Below are 17,921 nucleotides of genomic sequence, written 5' to 3' on the forward strand. Positions count from 1 at the left end.
GAGGGTGGTTGTAGAGGGTTGTTTTACAAACTGGAGACCTGTGACCAGCGGTGTGCCTCAGGGATCGGTGCTGGGTCCACTGTTATTTTTCATTTATATTAATGATTTGGATGAGAATATAGGAGGCATGGTTAGTAAGTTTGCAGATGACACCAATATTGGTGGCATAGTGGACAGTGAAGAAGGTTATCTCGGATTGCAAAGGGACCTTAATCAATTGGGCCAGTGGACTGACGAATGGCAGATGGAGCTTAATTTAGATAAATGCTAGGTGATGCATTTTGGTAGATTGAACCAGGGCAGGACATACTTAGTTAATGGTCGGGCGCTGGGGAGAGTTACAGAACAAAGAGATCTAGGGGTACAGGTTCATAGCTCCTTGAAAGTGGAGTCACAGGTGGACAGTTTGGTGAAGAAGGCATTCAGCATGCTTGGTTTCATTGGTCAGAACATTGAATACAGGAGTTGGGACGTCTTGTTGAAGTTGAACAACACATTGGTAAGGCCACACTTGGAATACTGTGTACCGTTCTGGTCACCCTAGCACAGAGGCAACAAAAGGATAAGAGGATATAGGCAGAAAAAGTAGAGTTGATATTGAAGGTCAATCATGATCTTACTGAGTGGTGGAGGAAGCCAAGTGGTCTATATCTCCTCCTGTTACTTCTTATATTCATGTGTTTGGAGTGGAGTTTGAACCTTGCACTCTCTGACTCAGAGGCAGGAATGACACCATCAAGCCAAAGGTACATGGTGATGTGATAACGATAGCAATATTTTCCTTACAACAGAAGAAAGATAAAAATACATCATGTTATAAAGACATATAGATTATGTAAATACAGAACAATATCATCATCTTACAAAGTGTACTGATGAATGGAGTGTAGAGCTCTCTAGTGAGCAAAGGATCTGGTATATCCCTCAAAAATTCCTTCAGCAAGGCCCCGACATCATGAACACTGTGCTCCTCGTCAAGAGCAACATCTGCACCACGATCAAATTCCTCTCGTAACTGTAAGACGAAGAAAGAGATAAATTTAGTCACAAATGTTAAGTCTGAATTTGGAAAACAGAATGTCAAAATCATAGAAATCATAGAAACCCTACAATGCAGAAGGAGGCCATTCGGCCCATCGAGTCTGCACCGACCACAATCCCACCCAGGCCCAACCCCCACATATTTACCCACTAATCCCTCTAACCTACGCATCTCAGGACTCTAAGGGGCAATTTTTAACCTGGCCAATCAACCTAATCCGCACATCTTTGGACTGTGGGAGGAAACCGGAGCACCCGGAGGAAACCCACGCAGACACGAGGAGAATGTGCAAACTCCACACAGACAGTGACCCGAGCCGGGAATCGAACCCGGGACCCTGGAGCTGTGAAGCAGCAGTGCTAACCACTGTGCTACCGTGCCGCCCAGTTGTCCCAGTTTGAAAGGCTCAATATGCTATAGCACGGTGAGTGCAATACACTTTCAAAAACTCAGATCAGTATAGCACCTTGGACAAAATGATTATCATGGGGCACTTCACAGGAGCGTAAACAAACTAAATTTGACATCAAGCCGAAAGGAATTGTTTGGACTGTAGCACGACGAGTTATCAGAAGCATACATGAAGCTGATTTAATAACAATGTCAGATTACATGGCTGAGATACATTTGGAAGGAGGGGAAGCTCTGACCTCGTGTCGAGGTCTAAATGCGTAACTTCTGGCTGTGAATAAAGTCCACTGGATTTGAGAAACTACAGATTCGGGCAGCATACTTTGGGAGAATAGACAATCCCCAAAAGCCCTGCCTTAGACCCCCACCACACAACAAAACAATGAGTAAACACTTAGTTAAGATATAAGTTTTGAGGAGCTTCTTAAAAGAGGGGGACAGTATATAACTGGTTTCCATGTTAGAGCTCCAAATATCCTACGTGTACAATTGCTGAGAAAAACTGTCATGTGTGTGGACACGGACACAACAAAATTAAGGCTAGGGTTTTCCTGTTGGTTGTGATGGGAATTGCTGTGAGAGGGTCGGCAACCCAGCCAATTATCCATCATCTTTCAGTTATAGAAATCATAGAAACCCTACAGTACAGAAAGAGGCCATTCGGCCCACCGAGTCTGCACCGACCACAATCCCACCCAGACCCTATCCCCATATCCCTACATATTTTACCCACTAATCCCTCTAACCTATGCATCTCAGGACACTAAGGGGCAATTTTTTAGCATGGCCAATCAACCTAACCCGCACATCTTTGGACTGTGGGAGGAAACCAGAGCACCCGGAGGAAACCCACGCAGACACGAGGAGAATGTGCAAACTCCACACAGACAGTGACCCAAGCCGGGAATCAAACCCAGGTCCCTGGAGCTGTGAAGCAGCAGTGCTAACCACTGTGCTACCGTGCCACCCACCTGTGCTACCGTGCTGCCTACGGTGGGACCAATGAGCCTAGCAGTGTGCGGGGCTGGAAAATCCCACCCCAAATCTCAATCAAGTTGTGCAATATTCAATTTGATATAGTAAGCAGTGAATGGAGAAAGCTGCATTGTTTTCTTGTTATATCCTGCACTGTCATTCCTCCATTATACAAAAAATAATTTATCAGTGGTCAAAACTCCAAGAGGCAAGATAGCCAATTTTCGGATACTGGTCTCACAATCGGAGTCTTAATTCCCAAAAGTGCATAGAAAGAGATTATGGGCATGTTCCCTATAATGTTCTGTCCATTAAAGTTAACAAACCGAAAAGTATAGGGATCACGTTCATTATTTCCTAATATGCATTCCTTGTCGGAAATTGCCAGTCTGGAATTAGTGCATGGAGTCAGCAGCAAACGAATATGATTCTAACATTTGTGAAAGAAAATGATAGAATAGAACTTGTTCAGGCAAAAATGGAAATTTATCTTTTGCTTCACCTCCAGTATAATATAGAACCATTAGTCTAAAAACAGTGAATATTTCATGTATACCTACATTCATACATTTGTGCATATATAACATACATCCATACCATACAAACATAACACATTGCACTCTGCCAGTACAACACTTACTGCAGTTGAATAAATGAAATAAATAAAACAGCGGGTTGTTACCTAGTAAGCTAATGGCACTGTGAACAAAATAACTCTTGAACTGATTTTTCCAGGCATTATGCATTTTAAAGTGTGGCCCAAAGGGAACCTTACCAATTGAGGATATAAAGAATGAGATGGATCATTGATGATGGTCTGAGCTTTTCTCTTAACTGTGTTGTTAAAGTGATTATCAAGCTGTGCCTGTTGTTCACCAATGATTTTACCTGCAGTGTTGACAATTCTGGCCAGCTTACTTTAGCATTTCACACTTGGATTACTATACCAGACTGCCACATTGCGTGTTAGGATGATCTCTGCCAGACTTTAATATACCCTCTCAAAAACATCTCGACTCACTCCAAAGCCTTTCAATATTCTGATTAAAAACAGACACTAGTCTGTTTAGGTGTTCTCTGTGAAGCTTAGCATCTGGTCTGTATGTGTTCCCAGATACTGGAAACATTCTATAACCTCTACCAGTTGGTCATTAAGATACAGAGGTTTGCACATATGCAGGCCATTGCAATATAAAAGTAGCTCTTTGGTTTTATCTATATTGTTGCGAAGTGGAGTAGAGTAATTGTAGATTGAGGAGCAGAATGTTATTTGATGTTTGTAAAATTCTAAAAAAATTGTAAAATGCTAAGAGATGAAAGCATTGCACGGTCCCAAGGCACCACACTCCAGTGCCTGTTTGGGTGCAGTAAGGGAGAATTTAACATGGCCAATCCACCTAACCAGCACATCTTTCGGACTAATGGAAGCTACATGTTTGTCAATCCTATTATAGTAAGAGTGTTAAAAGCAACACATCCTGTTGGATCACGAAGAGTTCTCTAGCTGAAGTCAAATGAAGTGTTACTGAGGAACCTTTCAAGATACTTCTTCATTTAGCGGAGTGCTGGCAACATATCACAGAGAATGCTGACCAGGAAACATACCACCAACGATGTTTTGGTCACCACAGTAAAGGATTTAGTAGCTGCTGAAAGTATATAGCAGAGAGCAACCAAATGATTAAGTTAAGGAAAACATTCCTTTAGTCACACCAGGAATAGCCTTCTGCCTGCACACAACAGTTTTCTGTTCAATGTCAAAATGTAAACCAAACACGGGCGGACTCCACACCCAATCAGGACATCATGCAGCACAAACGTAACACCACAAATAAGAAGTCATCACAGCTACAAGTTTAAAGGCCCCCTTGCTCTCTGAATTTTTATTGAGGACTCAAAGGTCAAAAATTAATTCAAAAAACATGGCATGTGTCATTTTCACTAGCAGAGTTTGCTGACACATTATGCCATGGTTCCAGTGACAGGCCTTTTATTTTGATCGTGTGCTGCCTCGTCACATTGATGTGAAACACTCCCAAACTTCTTCACGGCCAATGACTGAAAAACACAGCAGGCAATGAAAAATTTCATGATGTCCAATAGCTTGTTAATTAGTCATTTCAAAATGGCAGGCTGGCTACTGATTTTCCCACCCACTCACTTTCATAATAAGGGAGACTGGCATGAGGACATTGTATTGCATTACATCGGCAAGTATGTGCTAAGTCTACAGAACAGACTCCCCTTGGAGATGTTGGAAGCAGATAGTATTGATTGATTCAAATGCAAATCAGATTTGTTTCTTACCATAATATTTTGGGATAAATATAAGAGCAATTTGGGACATGACATATGCTACACGTGGTACGCTTGGAAGGAACAGAAGACTTTGGACCAAATCTCTGAAATTCTCTAACCAAAAGGACTTGAACATTAAGTCAATTAACATATTCAAGGCTGATTTGATGGATTTCCTGGGCACTAAGTGATAGAAGGCTAGGGCAGGAAAGTGGAATTGAGCCATGATCATATTGAATTGTGGAGCAGGTCCAGAGGGCTATACAGCCTACTCCTGCTCTCATTATGTTTTTATACTTCCCAAAGCTTTCCACTACTGGGGCTATTCCTCTCATGTCTACATCTGGTGTAGACTACTGACAGACTTTGATTGCCGGCATTAGCCAACAACTCCACTGTAATTGAATTATACAACTGCCAAGATAGTAGATGATGAACTAAATTGCCATGGTCTTCTTTGGTCTAACCATTCCTATATTGGCATGTTAGATTATACTTTAAAAGGAGGAACAATGATTAAGGTTCTATCGGGGTAATGAAATAAAACAGTGAATATTGTGTGAAAACATATTGGTGATACAACTACACTACAAATTGAATTGAAAGAATTTCTACGATATATTTCAAGTCTAGACACAGGAAACCATCTCCATGCACAAATTCCATTTGGCATTTTTAAGTATCCACAAAAGGGAGAAGCAGTTTTGTGCAAGTGCTAACAGGCAATAGAAAAATTTACCAATATTAAATTAGAACAAAATAATTAGGAACTTCATATCCCCCATATTGGATGTTTGTTTGATTATGCTCATTTGGCATGTTTTATTTCATTAAAAGGTGCGATACAAGTGCCATTTGTTTTTGTAGAGGTAAAAAACTAAGAAGAGCAGAGAAAGGAAGAAGAGAAAAACATCTACTGTAGTGTTAAGAAATTTTCTAACAATGCATTTCTCATCCCTGCTCACCACCTCCCGTCCATGTGAAATCAATACTTTAGATCTTCATCGACTCAATGCGACATTTCAGTTCCTTATGGAATTATGGACAATACTCCTGATGAGAATGAATTTCAATAATGTAAACTTTATTTCTGCAGCAGAGGCAATCAGGTATGTGAATAGATGGGACTATCCGAATGTACTTCTAGAATGTTCCTTTATGACGTGTGAAAAATAAGTAAGTGTTCCTTACCTGTCTTACCCTTTTCTTTGAACTTCCAACTCTGAATATTCCTACTGTTTGAAGACCTGCAGAAAGATCAGTAAATAATTATACAATATACATCACTGAGTTTCACAACTCCATGGTGAGAAAATATATATATGTAGCGGGTTGTACACAAACAAAAAAGGTGTCCGACCGAACCATAACTCAAAAAAATCTCAATGGCATTTGAAATAAATCATTCTATTTTCAAGATATTATTTGGAAGAAATTTTAGGCTTTTTTTGGCTGTGTTTTGAAAGACCCCAAGGTTCAGGTATTTGTGAAGGTTCTTCTTTCTTTAACTTGCTTTGATGATGTGAGTAATACAGGCAAGATTGGATTTATTGCCAATCCTTGGTCATCAGAAAAGATGATAGTGATGCTCAAAAATGATAAGGAATTTCAGCATATTGACCCAAAATCAAAGGGGTGGCAATGTGTGTCCAAGTCAGGATGCTCCCACATTGCTACACTTGGTGTTCATGCTGATGTAGGTCACAGGGAACGGAGGTACTTTCAAAGTAAACTTATTGGTATGCAGGAGTGAATCTTGTAGAAAGTAGATCTGTAGTTGCAGTCTGATGGTGCCATCGATTTAGTGGATTTTGAGTAGAGTGGTTCGGTAGCAATCAAATGTATTGCTTTCCCCTTAATAGTGGCAACTTTCTTGAGTTTTGTTGACATTGTATCCATCTAGGTGAGTGGAGACAATTCCTTGATTTGAACCTTATTGATGGTGGAAAGCTTCCAAGCCATCAGGAGGTGAGCCACGAGGTTCAAACATTTGCTCTGCTCTTGTAGTCATGGCTTTGATATGAATGATGCAGTTAAGCAACTGTCAATGATGACCCTACACGCCCCCACATAAAAGATCACTGGGGAAATACTCAGTGCCATTGAAAGTCAGAGAGAGATGTTGGGCCTTTCCCTGTTGAAGATTGTCACTATTTGGCATTTAAGTTTCACCCCTGTTCTGGAAATTTGTCAGCCCAAGAACGATTGTTGTCCAAAGCCCTTCTGTAAGCCATCATAGATTCCTGAAAAGAAAACAATTCCTGACCTCACAATGGAAAAACGAACGTTGATGAAGCGACAGTTGTGCTCAAAGCACTTCTCTGAGGAAATCCTGCAATCATGTCTTGGAGCAATGTTGAGTGGATTAACTTATTTGTTAAAAAGGACTCCTGCCATTGGATAATTTTCCATCAGATTTGCATTAACCTCAATTTTGCCATGACGATATGTATTTGAACGCTGCATTGATATCAAGAGCAGCTACCGTCACCTGTCCTCTGGAATTCAGCCATGTATCAATAGCATCCATGTATGGATTAAGGTCAGAATGAGGTCTGGAGTTCAGTAGTAGTAGCAGGACCTGAACATCAGTCATGAGATTATTGGTGAATAGACATTATTTGATAACACTATTAATTATCCTTCCATCGATTATTAGCGGAGGCTGCTAGGCAGATTAAATATATCCTGGGTCTTGTGGATAAGAAACACTTCCAAAATTTTTCACATGGTTATATACATATCAGTTGTAATAGCTGTGTTGAAAATATTGAATAGGGAAAAGTTAGTTCTGGTATGTAGCTCGACTGCACTACACCCAGAATACAACTCAAACTTTATCCAGATGATATTTAGGATATTGGAGACAAGTTGAGTGGGGTCATTCATTTGACACTTGTGCCTGAAGGTGCTGGCAAAGATCTCAGCTCTGTTTCCTTGTACACAAGGGAATGTAGGATCAGCAGTAGTCCCATCCATCCCTTCAGCCTATTCAGCAATTTAAATAGGATACGGCTGATTTAGGTCTTAGCTCCATTCATCCACCTTTGATCCCCATCCTTTGGTTTTCTTGCCCAACAATAATCTGTCAATCTCAGATTTGAAAATTTTAATTGCAGCATTTTGCAGAGAGTTCCAGACTTCTGCTACCTTTTGTTCGAAAAAGTGCTTCCTGATTTAACTGATGTGCAATGGTTTACAGGATCAACACAGATGCAGGAAGTTTGGTTCCTCCACCCAGAATAGTGGACCTTCATTTCTCTCACTTTATCATCATCTTCATCGAGTCTTTTCTATGTCCACTACCCTACATATGTCATAAACTTCCACTTGGCCAGTTTGAACCTGAGCCACTTTGATCTGGCAAATCTAAAAGGTCCACAATAACTTACCTACCTTTGATTTTTTCTTGTGGTTTTCCAATGAATTTTTGCATGCTGTGAGACATATTTTAACTTTACTTTCAATGGTGCAAAAATATCCTACATATCTTGTACCCCATAAATTGACCTAGAACATTATGAATGATTACTAGAACAATATTTACCATACTTTTCTAGATGTTGGCAGCAGCTGTCCACTAATCTAGGCACCTGGCGATAAATAGGATTCAGGCTTAGCTTTTTGTCTCTTTGTTTTTCTTTCTTGTTTGGGACTTCTGTTGGGAGTGAAAGTTGCAAAGCTTCTAATAATCGAGACTGATCATCATCCAGGTCGGTGATGGAATCCACAGACATTCCACCCTGCAGAAAGAACATAAACATGGCAGAGGTCAAAGAATGAAATGGTCTAGAAGGACTGAGAGCAATATTGCAAACCCTAATGACTGTTGACCTCAGTTATGACATTTTACCAATGTAGTAAAGTCTGAAGATAATTGAAATCTGCTTAAAAGAAATGTGCCCAGGATCTGCATGCAGTTATTAGTTTACAAGCTTGTGGATAAATGATCAGGTTCAGCCTGCAAGAAGTACATCTGGAGGGGAATTTGTACAGGAAAGGTTTATATACATATTCATATATACGCACCTATATATGTGAAAGGATTCAAATGGAGGCTTATTCAATTGTAGATTAGAATTTTTGACTCTGACTTCTATTCCCCTTCCCCAACATTCTACTGAGCACTGGCTCATTTTCCAGATACTAAACTGCTTTTGAAACCTCAATTGTGATGGGTAGGAAGAGCATGCTCATTAGGAGGGCACAACCCTCCTGTGCAGACCTCTGTGGCCACATTGGTAAAGGTTACAAGTAAGGTGACCAATGCCTGTGTGGGGCTCTCCCCCAGTGCAAGATTTGATTTCCCTGAGGCATCTCAAGCTCACCATTCAGGTGGAGGGAAAGCGCCATGTTGTCATGTACCCACTACTCCTTATCCACTTTACCACCTCGACTGTGCACCAAAAGCATCCTAGCCTGAATTTCTAGGGCTATATTATTTCATTTCTACATGGCACATCCAGAATGTTAAAGAAATTCTACCTGCACCTTGCACAAGTCTCAGTATTCAACTAGCATGAAAACGGGAGAGTTTCAGATCCGTTTTTTGGTTGAATCTTTACTCTCAATCTTATGCACTTAGTGCATGAAAAAATGGGCGAGACTGTTTCCAGCCACTAGAGGCAGTGGACGGGGATTAATTCGCCAGCCAGCTTGCTGTAGCAGCAGAGGGAGCTATTGCGTATTGTGCAGACCTCTGTGGCTGCACATGCACAATTGCAACAGCAGAGGCCTGACAGAGAGAGAGAGAGAGAAAGAGAGATCTGTCAGGCTTCTGCTGTTGCAGCTGGCATCAAAGAATCCCCCCGCTTCAATGGCATTACTATCAACAAATCCCCCCTAACCAACTTCCTGGCCCATCCTGACACAAATATTGTACCCACAAGAACAGGTCAGAGGCTGGGAATTCTGCAGTGAGTCACTCACCTCCTGATTCCTCAAAAGAAGTCTGTCCACCATCCACAAGGCACAAGTCAGGAAAGTGATGGAATGCTCTCCACTTATCGGAATATGTGCAGCACAACAAAACTCAGACACTCAATACCATCCAGGACAAAGCAGACTGCTTGATTAGCACCCCATCCACTCCCTCCACTATCGATGCACAGGTGGCAGCAGTGAGTACTGTATACAAGATGTGCTGCAGCAACTCACCAAATCTCCTTCAACAATATCTTCTGAACACATAACCTCTATCACCTAGAAGAATAAGGGCAGCAGCTGCATGGGAACACCCACAAATTCCTCTGTATATGACCAATCATTCTGCCTTGGAAATGTATTGCCATTCGTTCACTGCCATTGGGTCAACATCCTTCACCACCTTCTCCAGGGCAATTAGGGATGAGCAATAAATACTGGCTTAGCCAACGATGCCCACACTGCATGTAAGAAAAACACTTAAATTTGAACAGTAAATTTGCTGATGACACCAAGATTGGTGGAGTAGTGGATGAGGTGGAGGGCTGTTGTAGGCTGCAAAGAGACATAGATAGGATGCAGAGCTGGGCTGAAAAATGGCAAATGGAGTTTAACCCTGACAAATGCGAGGTGATTCATTTTGGTAGGACAAATTTAAATGTGGATTACAGGGTCAAAGGTAGGGTTCTGAAGAATGTGGAGGAACAGAGAGATCTTGGGGTTCATATCCATAGATCTCTGAAGGTTGCCACTCAAGTGGATAGAGCCGTGAAGAAGGCCTATAGTGTGTTGGCGTTCATTAACAGGGGGTTTGAGTTTAAGAGCCGTGGGGTTATGCTGCAACTGTACAGGACCTTGGTGAGACCACATTTGGAATATTGTGTGCAGTTCTGGTCACCTCACTATAAGAAGGATGTGGAGACACTGGAAAGAGTGCAAAGGAGATTTACCAGGATGCTGCCTGGTTTGGAGGGTAGGTCTTATGAGGAAACGTTGAGGGAACTTGGGCTTTTCTCTTTGGAGCGGTTGAGAGGAGACTTGATAGAGGTTTATAAGATGATGAGGGGGATAGATAGAGGGAACGTTCAAAGACTATTTCCTCGGGTGAATGGAGTGGTAACTAGGGGGCATAACTATAGGGTTCATGGTGGGAGATATAGGAAGGATGTCCGAGGTAGGGTTTTTACTCAGAGAGTGGTTGGGGTGTGGAATGGACTGCCTGCAGGGATAGTGGAGTCAGAAACTTTAGGAACATTTAAGAAGCTATTGGATGGGCACATGGAGTACTTCGGGATGATAGGGAGGAAATAGCTTGATTTGGGTTTCAGACAAAGCTCGGCACAACATCGTGGGCCGAAGTGCCTGTTCTGTGCTGTACTGTTCTATGCTCTATGTGCTACTTATTTATTTTCTGTCTGTTTGTTAACGAAGTGGATCAGTGAGGGTTTTAGAGCAATTTGAATCTGCCCTACCAATGTAATTTTACTGTGCCAACAACATGAAGTGTTTTTCAAAAATCTTTCAACTCCAGCTCTGTGTTTTGTTCTAATCCCAAAGTAATGTCTCTTCTTCAGTTCAGTTTTTGATGAAAGTCATCAGCTGGCATTGAAGAGCTGCCTGAAATTATTGGCGGGCATTATAAATAACAATCTCGCCTTTATAATTAATTTATATAATGATAGGAAGTCACAAGAAATTGCTTAGTATTGACAGTTGTCTGCAATAAACATGAGTTTTAAGTGATAGGAACTGTCTGGTGAATCTCAAGTATTTTTATTCCCATTAGCTGTAATCTTGATTACCAATGAGAAAGTTTACAGAAAATTAATTACACAATAGCTATCAGGATCCTATTTTCCTCCATTGTTCTTCAACGTGATAGAAACTCTCTGGTATACAATCCCTTCAATTCCCTTGCAACTGTACACAACTCTGGTGCGGCCGCACTTGGAGTACTGTGTGCAGTTCTGGTCCCCACATTACAGGAAGGATGTGGAGGCTTTGGAGGGGGTGCAGAGGAGGTTTACCAGGATGTTGCCTGGTATGGAGGGGAGATCCTATGAGGAGAGGCTGAGGGATTTGGGATTGTTTTCGCTGGAAAGGCGGCGGCTAAGAGGGGATCTTATTGAAACATATAAGATGATTAGAGGTTTAGATAGGGTGGATAGTGATAGCCTTTTTCCTCTGATGGAGAAATCCAGCACGAGGGGGCATGGCTTTAAATTGAGGGGGGGTAGTTATAGAACCGATGTCAGGGGTAGGTTCTTTACCCAGAGGGTGGTGAGGGATTGGAATGCCCTGCCAGCATCAGTTGTAAATGCGCCTAGTTTGGGGGCGTTTAAGAGATCCGTAGATAGGTTCATGGACGAAAAGAAATTGGTTTAGGTTGGAGGGTCACAGTTTTTTTTTTAACTGGTCGGTGCAACATCGTGGGCCGAAGGGCCTGTTCTGCGCTGTAATGTTCTATGTTCTATGTTCAGTGCTGAAGCTGGCCATTCGGCCCATCAACTCTCCAACAGAGCATCATACCCAGAACCTATCCACGTAACACCATGTATTTACCGCACCAATCCCCCAAACCTACACATCTTGGGACACTAAGAGACAACTTAGCATGACTAATCAACCTAACCTGCACATCTTTGGACTGTGGGAGGAGACCGGAGCCCTAGAGGAAACCCACACAGACACAGGGAGAAGGTACTAACTCCATACAGACCGTCACCCAAGGCTGGAATCGAACCTGGGTCCCTGGTGCTTTGAGGCAGCAATGCTAACCACTGTGCCACCATGTCGCTCTTGTCTACAAGGCGAGTTTGTGTTGAGACAGCTGATTTTGTCTAGAGTACAGTGCAAGCATATCTCATCCTATCATGGTCCACAGTGAAAACCTGGAGTGATCATGGATCATTCTCATCAGACTTCCGACAGTGAGGAAGGTTATCTCCAATTGCAGCGGGATCTTGATCAATTGGGCCAGTGGGCTGACAAATGGCAGGTGGAGTTTAATTTAGACAAATGCGAGGTAATGCATTTTGGTAGATTAAACCAGAGCAGGACTTACTCAGTTAATGGTAGGGCATTGGGGAGAGTTACAGAACAAAGAGATCTTGGGGTACATGTTCATAGCTTCTTGAAAGTGGAGTCACAGGTGGACAGAGTGTGAAGAAGGCATTCGGCATGCTTGGTTTCATCGGTCAGAACACTGAATACAGGATTTGGGACGTCTTGTTGAAGTTGTACAAGACATTGGTAAGGCCACACTTGGAATACTGTGTGCAATTCTGGTCACCCTATTATAGAAAGGATATTATTAAACTAGAAAGTGTGCAGAAAAGATATACTAGGATGCTACCGGGACTTGTTGGATTGAGTTATAAGGAGAGGCTGAATAGACTGGGACTTTTTTCTCTGGAGCGTAGGAGGCTGAGGGGTGACCTTATAGAGGTCTATAAAATAATGAGGGGCATAGACAAGGTAGATAGTCAATATCTTTTCCCAAAGGTAGGGGAGTCTAAAACTAGAGGGCATAGGTTTAAGGTGAGAGGGGAGAGATACAAAAGTGTCCAGAGGGGCAATTTTTTCACACAGAGGGTGGTGAGTGTCTGCAACAAGCTGCCAGAGGCAGTAGTAGAGGCGGGTACAATTTTGTCTTTTAAAAAGTATTTAGATAGTTACATGGGTACGATGGGTATAGAGGGATACGGACCAAATGCGGGCAATTGGGATTAGCTTAGGGGTTTTTAAAAAAAGGGCCGAAGGGCCTGTTTCCATGCTGTAAACCTCTATGACCCCGATTCAAAGCATTATGTGTTCTTTGAGAGAAATGGGAAACCTCATTAAGGTTCAGCTGACATTCAGAAGGCAACGACTGAAGGCTGATGCCTCACACCATTTAATATAACTGGACATTTTTAACAAAATTAATTTTACTGAAAATTTTAGGCGACAGTAATAAAATTGGAAGACGCTATCTGTCCTCTGCCTATAGATAGCACTTTGCCACAGAGACACTGTTCATTAAAGAGAAGAACAATGAGACAAAAGGGATGTTTTAGACAGAGAAGAAAACATTTTGGGTTTTTCACAGACCCAAGAGATTCAGGTAAACAAAATATTCCTGAAATGAACACAAAGAGCTGCCTTGTTGACCTGCACCAACTTTGTTGACAATGGATTCAGCAGAAAGTGAGGTTGCGTACTAGTTACGCTAAAAGATGAGTGATCGAGAATGCCTGGATAAACAATCCAGAGAACACGAGATCAAACCCATCATGGCAGTTTGATCATTTAAGTTCAGTTTAAAAAGGAAATAAAACTTGGCCTCAGTAAAAATGACCATCACAGATTGTCATAAAAAAGCAAAGCAAATGGTTAACTAATGTCCTTTGTGTGAAGGAACTTGAGCCACACACCAATATGATTAACTGCCCTCTGTAGTGGCCTAACAAGCCAGCTGGTTGGATCCAATTGCTGCAAATTCAAGCAGGCATCCAACTCCACGTTTTCAATAGAACTGAGCAATAAATGTAGGTTTTGCTGTGATGCAAAATACTGCATTTAACAGAGGCTTTGTATGATGTTTTCTGAACTCTGCCAGCTTGGATAGTCAGAAGCTTTTTCCCAGGGTGGAAGAGTCAATTACTAGGGGGCATAGGTTTAAGGTGCGAGGGGCAAGGTTTAAAGGAGATGGACGAGGCAGATTTTTTACACAGAGAGTAGTGGGTGCCTGGAACTCGTTGCCGGGGGAGGTAGTGGAAGCGAATACGGTAGTGACTTTTAAGGGGTGTCTTGACAAGTACATGAATAGGATGGGAATAGAGGGATATGGTCCCGGAAGGGTAGGGGGTTTTAGTTAAGTTGGGCAGCATGGTCGGTGCAGGCTTGGAAGGCCGAAGGGCCTGTTCCTGTGCTGTAATTTTCTTTGTTCTTTGTCCTCTGTGATAGTGGCCACTCATGATGTGGAGATGCCGGCGTTGGACTGGGGTAAACACAGTAAGAAGTTTAACAACACCAGGTTAAAGTACAACAGGTTTATTTGGTAGCAAAAGCCACACAAGCTTTCGGAGCTGCAAGCCCCTTCTTCAGGTTATAGTGGCTACTACCAGTGCAATTGCTGGAACAAGCTGTTTACTCACATCTTTCATTTCAGGCTGTTAAAAGGCAGAATTTCATTTCTGTAACAAGTAGCGATTTGCCTTTTAAAAAAAATTACAAGGCACTGAAGTCAAGCTCCGGAAGGAAATAATGCCAGCTCTTCTGTAGAGTGGCTGACTATCTCTGAATCAATCTATTTTGTTGATATTTTTACTGTTTAATAAATAAATATGGATTAAAATCACTTGTATTTTAGAATGAAACAGCCAAGGAGGTTATCCAGCCCATCACATCTTTTGATTTATTATTTTCACTGTATACCAATACATGTGACAAGTATTGTTTCTTGTGCGCTAACCAAAGCATACCGTATATAGGGAAGGAAAGGAGAGGGTGCAGAATGTAGTTTTACAGTCATAGCTAGGGCGTAGAGAAAAAGCAACTTAATGCGAGGTGGTTCATTCAAAAGTCTGATGGCAGCAGGGAAGAAGCTGTTCTTGAGTCGGTTGGTATGTGACCTCAGACTTTTGTATCTTTTTCCCAACAGAAGAAGGTGGAAGAGAGAATGTCCGGGGTGCATGGGGTCCTTAATTATGCTGGCTGCTTTTCAGAGGCAACGGGAAATATAGACAGTATCAATAGGTAGGAGGGGGGTTTGACTGATGGACTGGACTTTGTTCACGACCCTTTGTAAATTCTTGCAGTCTTGGACAGAGCAGGAGCCATACCAAGCTGTGATACAACCAGAAAGAATGCTTTCTATGGAGCATCTGTAAAAGTTGGAAAGAGTTGTAGTGAACATGCCAAATTTCCTTAGTCTTCTGAGAAAGTAGAGGCGTTGGTAGACTTTCTCAACAATAGTGTCGACATGGAGGGACCAGGACAGGTTTTGGTGATCCGGACACCTAAAGGTGTTTTTAAAGGACTATCCACTTAGTCCTTGTTCTTTCACTACAGCCCTCAAATCACTCCTTTACAAATATTCTCCACTTGCCTGGATGGGTGCAGCTCCAAGCACACACAAGGAATTCATCAACATTCAGGACAAAGCAACCCACTTGATTGGCACCCCATCCACCACTTAAACATTCCACTCCCTCCTCCCAGCATCTCACAGTGCCAGCAGTGTGTACCATACACAAGATGCAGTACAGCCACTCAACAAAGCTCCTCAGACAGCATCTTCACCACCCACCCTTCCATTCTCCACTTCTGTAGTTTACACCTGGTGACAGTGAATATGCTCAGCACAACACACTCTCCTCTGTGCACACCGTTATGGAAGTTCCTTCATTAAGCTGTGTCAATGAATCAAACTAAACTGTATTTCTTTGACGATTAACTACGAAACCAATCCTTAGAATCCAAATCCAGCCCCCCCAGCCTTGTTAACCTGTCCAGGATGGCAAGACAATGGCAGCCGAGAATAGGTTTCTCAATCATACCCTCCAAAATTACACAGCTGATTTGACCAGCACTAGGAATAAGATGAAAAATGAACCAAGCAAGATCTTGGATATCCTACTGCAAGGTTAATGCTCAAGGGATGCTTGTATTGCTGTTATTTGCTACAAGTACAAATTCTCTTCAATAAAATGAACAACTTGGAATTATAAAGCATCTTCCACAACTTCAATGCTACAAACTATCTTAACTATATTTGAATGAATCAAAACCACTTGATTCCATCATTCCCCCTAATGAGCCTGTTCCATACATTGCCTGCTTCATCACTGAATTAATATTTCTGTAGATCAGTTGTGATTTAGCCAAAAACATTACATGGGAGCTACTGTCAGTCAGCTCCTGTCTACAAGTCTATTTTGACAGACAAACTTTATAAACGATCTCAAAAGATAATGCAAAGTTAAGCACAGTAAAGATTTATATCTAGAATCTATCTATATTAAGTGACAAGTTGAATCTTTAAGAATAAATGAACAGACTCTCTTTCCTCTGGTTGCACCATGCTAACCATATTATCAGTCATTAGAGTGACAGATTTACAATGTAAAATTAAACACAAGTTTGCAAGTTCCCAGATTTCACCCTCTGTCTTCCTCAAGTGATATTCATCATCCTGGGAAATCATTCTTTCTGAATGAGTAATCACTCATGCAAATTTAGAGATAATGGACATTCTATCACTCCCTGTTTCTGCACTCTACTGTGTCTTTTATTATTCATTCATGGGATGTGCGCTTCGCTGACTGATTTATTGCTCATCCCCAATTGCTCAAGAGAAGGTGGTGAGCTGCCTCCATGAACCGCAAACAGTTTAACCAAAACGTATCATCAAATAAAGTGTGCAAGAGGTTTTAATCTTTGCTGCATCAATGTCAGAAACATATCAACATACAAAGACATGTGGGACACAAGAATGGAAATTTTTTGTGACAAGATATAGGACCAACTTTGACAAGGTGGTCACTAAGCTTAATATATTACCCGTCTTCTCACACGCGGGGGAGCTTCAGGAGTGTTTGGTGACGTTGGTTCATTTGGAGTTTCTGAGGTTGAGCTGAGAGATGAATTGCTGCTTGAGAGTTCTTTGTTCGGTCTTCTGGTTCCGAATGGCAAGATTGATGCCACAAGATCTGAACTGTCTTTTTGCTCTTCCTTCAGAGCATCCTGCTTTTGCTTCTGGGCTCGATCATTGACAATCACTTGAGACAATGGCATAGCAAATGCATGTGGTGCGAATTCTGTTGATATAAAAAAAATCAACAAGATAATACTAATTACTTTATCAAATTTTTTTTTGAGACAGTTTGGGAACAGAAGTTGGACTGATTGTATAGAGTGACTCACATCAATCTCATTGTTCTGTGTATTTTAATTACCGTGGAACAAGTAGCTAATAATTCAAATTACATTTCACCATTTCACCATGTTACAGTCCAAGATCAGAGAGATTTAAACAGTCCTTGTACACAAGGCACACAAAATCCCACTAGCATTACAACATAATTTAAATTGCAACACTGCTATGTCCTAGTACTGCACAAATAGGTACAAGTCAGCCAGAGTCAACTTCTAATGATTTGGATGAGAATATAGGGGGCATGGTTAGTAAGTTTGCAGATGACACCAAGATTGGTGGCATGGTGGACAGTGAGGAAGGTTATCTCCAATTGCAGCGGGATCTTGATCAATTGGGCCAGTGGGCTGACAA

General features: G+C 41.7%; 1 protein-coding gene across 2 annotated transcripts in view; it reads right to left on the reverse strand.

The window, feature by feature from the left end:
• Positions 1–17,921, reverse strand: part of LOC144506361 (rho GTPase-activating protein 6-like) — a 725,901-nt gene that overhangs the window by 69,174 nt on the left and 638,806 nt on the right. For both annotated transcript variants that reach the window (XM_078232372.1, XM_078232373.1), the window contains exons 4-7: positions 17,195–17,451; positions 8,274–8,469; positions 5,918–5,973; positions 865–1,015 (exon numbers count right to left, since the gene is read on the reverse strand). In XM_078232372.1, the coding sequence (XP_078088498.1) occupies positions 865–1,015; positions 5,918–5,973; positions 8,274–8,469; positions 17,195–17,451 (660 nt within the window). The remainder of the gene's footprint in view (positions 1–864; positions 1,016–5,917; positions 5,974–8,273; positions 8,470–17,194; positions 17,452–17,921) is intronic.

Source organism: Mustelus asterias, chromosome 17 (genome assembly GCF_964213995.1).
Source record: "Mustelus asterias chromosome 17, sMusAst1.hap1.1, whole genome shotgun sequence".
Lineage (NCBI taxonomy): Eukaryota > Metazoa > Chordata > Chondrichthyes > Carcharhiniformes > Triakidae > Mustelus > Mustelus asterias.